General features: G+C 49.3%; 1 protein-coding gene across 1 annotated transcript in view; it reads right to left on the bottom strand.

The window, feature by feature from the left end:
* VLDLR (very low density lipoprotein receptor) overlaps positions 1-466 on the bottom strand; it is a 15,748-nt gene extending 15,282 nt beyond the window's left edge. Inside the window, exon 1 of the mRNA XM_026043659.1 lies at positions 370-466. Within this exon, the coding sequence (XP_025899444.1) occupies positions 370-466 (97 nt within the window). The remainder of the gene's footprint in view (positions 1-369) is intronic.
* Between the last annotated feature and the right edge of the window lie 2,839 nt (positions 467-3,305).

Raw genomic sequence — 3,305 nt, forward strand, 5'->3', positions numbered from 1 at the left:
GGGGGGGGGGGTGGCGCCCGCGTAAGAATAAAGAAAGAAGATAAATAAATAAATAAATAAATAAATAAAGGGGGAATAGTAAGTGGGGAATAATAAAGGGGGAACAGTAAGTGGGGAATAATAAATGGGAAATAGTGGGGAATAATAAGCGGGGAATAGTAAGTGGGAAACAATAAGCGGGGAATAATAAATGGGAAATACACGCGTATAAATGAAAATAAATGAAAATAAATGAAAATAAATGAAAATAAATGAATAAATGAGAATAAATGAAAATAACAGATGAAAGTAGCAGAAATAAATGAAATAAGAAACATCCAGGTGAGTGAAGGCGCACAGGGCAGGCCGGGGCGGCGGGGCCGCACTCACCGTGCGCGGCGCGCAGGCAGCCCGCGGCCAGCAGCAGGCAGAGCGCCCAGCGCGGGGCCGCCGCGCGCCCCTCTCCGCGCTGCCGGCGCGACCGCATCGCCGCGGCGGGGAAAGGAAGGAAGGAAGGAGGCAGGGAGGGAGGGAAAGAGGGAGGGAGGCCGGGCACAAAGGAGGCGGGCGAGCCCGGGAGGAGGGAGCGGGAGGCCGGCGCGGGGGGAGCCGCCGCCGCCGGCCGCCCGTGACTCAACGGGGCGGCGCGGGCGGGACGCGCGCGGGTCCGCCCGTCTGCGTGTCCGTCCGTGCGGGCGGGCACCTGCCTGCCCCCCCCGCCACCCCCCCGCATAAATAAATAAATAAACAAACAAACAGACAAACGCCCATCCCCGTGGCGTCGGTGCTGCCGCGAGCCCCTTTGGCGTTTCGGGGCGTTTTTTCCCCACCTCGGTGCTACCGCGAGCCCCTTTGGCGTTTCGGGGTGTTCCCCCCCCCCCCCCGTGCTCCTCGCACGTGTCTGTCTGTCTGTCTGTCTGTCTGTGTGTGTTTCCGTTCCCCCCGCCCTGCAGCGGAATAGGGCTTGAAAGGAGCAGCCGCTGCTGCTGGGGAGGAAAATCACTGCTTGGGTTACGCGGCCGGCGGCTGTAGTTAATTAGTAATGGCACAAAAACGGTTCGGCGAGGTCCCGTGATCGCGGGCTTAGCCTCTTATTGAGAAGGGGGAGGGATCGGGGGGTTCGTCCTTGGGCTGTAGCCTTCCCAACATCCAGCTATGTCGCGGTGAAAAGGGAAGAAAGAATGAAAAATAATCCTTAATAGCTAATCTGGTTTTGTTCGTTGCACTGTTTGAATTTGTAACTGAGGTTCAGTGCGTCTCCGTTTTTTTTTTTTTTTTGTTCATTCATTAGTTTTCATAGAGCTGCTGTTTTGGTAGAGCCATAGACCCACCCCACCAAGCTGCTTGGTTCCAGCAGGAGGAGGCGGCTGCTGTTTCATTCCCTGGGAATGACTTTTTTGTTACAGCAGTATTTGCCTGGTGCTTTCAAACCTTTTTGGAATGAATGAGGAGGATTCTTCAGGTGAAACAAGCAAGATTCCAGCTTTCCTGGGTGCTTTGACATATTTCTTTACATATTATTTACAGAACGGACCCCTCTTTGAATCACACCCAGTGGTATCATAGCTCCATTAAAGACAAATCTTGCCATTGCAAGGATAGCTGCCAAGCAGGATGTCTCTCTTGCCGTTGATACAATAAGCGAGTGTCTGCGTCCTCCAAATGGGCAAATATTTGATGTATCAGGGACCTATTAAATGAAGCACGATATAATTTCAGGCAACTGAAATACTCCTGGGAATCATTCTTCTGATGCCAGTGTGAAGGTGGAGAGTGCCGTTCCCGCTGTCTGCATCCCTGGCCTTAGCTGATTCAGCCTGATCCTGACAAACATAAGCTGCTTCAAATAAGAAAAATATACTCTGTGCAAGGGAGGTCTGGTGGGGTCACCGGGAAGATTGGTTGGTGTAAGTGATAATGCTGGAAAGGCGGCTGCTCCGTGTGGGTTTGCAGCATGACACAGTGCCTTCCGTCAGGCGCTCGCTGTTGCGTGGTCCGCCCTACTTAGGGCCCAGCAGCATTCCCACAAATCTCCCGTTATCATCACAGCAATAACTCATAAAGCCGAGCGCCGAGCGCAGCCGCACGCGGCGAGACCCCGGTCCCGTGGACATGCAGGGTTGGATGTGACCCTTAGCAGCCTCGGGGAGGTTGATGCTCTTCCTCATGTGCCTGTGGGCAACTGTGGCTTTACTGGAGTGGCTGCTGTCCATGCGCGGTGGGGATCATCTTCTGCATCTTATGGATGCTGCCTGCTCCTCGGAGGCTTTGGGGTCCAGAGCTCAGGTGCTTTTTGGCACTTCAAAACCACCTCAAAGCACACAGCCGATCACCCCCAGGCTGTAGTGCAGTTCCCAGGAAAGGGTCTCGGGCAGATAAGATCATTGTTCTAAGCACTAGAGGGTTGTGTCATCACACCAGGCATAGTCTTGCAAAGGATGTCATGCATTCATCAGTGCTATTTGCATTAATATGTGTTTGCACTAAAACGTAATTGAGTATGCACTATAAATATATGTGACATGCAGAACGTGGGGCTAATAATTCCAGAAACATCTAGGTGTTATCTTGACCTAGTTTCTAAGATCAGACTAGCTGGGGGACCTCAGAGAAAACTATTCCTGAACCATGTCCCTAACTGAGCTTTTATTATACAGAGCAGGCGTGCAGCTCCAGGTCACCATGTATAAGGTTTGGTATCAGATTCCTCATTTCTAATGGTGAAAACTTGCCATCTGTCTGGGATTATGCCAAGGAGCAATCATGTGTGCAGAAATCTGTAAAATGTCAAGTGGTGTAAGGTATTAAATATTATGAATAACAATTTAATTATGTGCTGCTAATTGTTTTTAGGGGAGTTTTCAAGTTCCCACCTTGATTTAAGCCCACAGCTGGTGATTATGTTTGAACATTTAGTGATGTTCCCTTTGAAAAGGTGAAAGATATTGCCAAGAAGCTAATTGAACCAATCAGACACTACCTTTGCCATAGAAAATAATAAGAAATGTCACCATATTATCTTTTCTTTGGTGGATATCGGGCTTTAGAAAATTTCCAAAAGCAATTTGCAATATTTGGACTTCTAGTAGGCTTGAGTCCTGTGGGACAATTTACCTGTTTGGTTTGAGAGTGTAAAGTCAAGTTGCAAGAGAAATAAAGAGCAAAAGAACAAAAAGGACCTTCTGGAGTACATAAACATGTTAGTTGTTTATTTCTGTTCTTGCATTAAAGACCCTGTGGTTTCCTTCACTCTCGGATCTTGGATCAATGAAACCTTTGCCTCCAGCGAATGTGGTGAAGGATATGAAGGGAGGATATGTCTATAT

The sequence above is a fragment of the Nothoprocta perdicaria genome, unplaced genomic scaffold (genome assembly GCF_003342845.1).
Source record: "Nothoprocta perdicaria isolate Ctin4 unplaced genomic scaffold, notPer1 scaffold_333, whole genome shotgun sequence".
Lineage (NCBI taxonomy): Eukaryota > Metazoa > Chordata > Aves > Tinamiformes > Tinamidae > Nothoprocta > Nothoprocta perdicaria.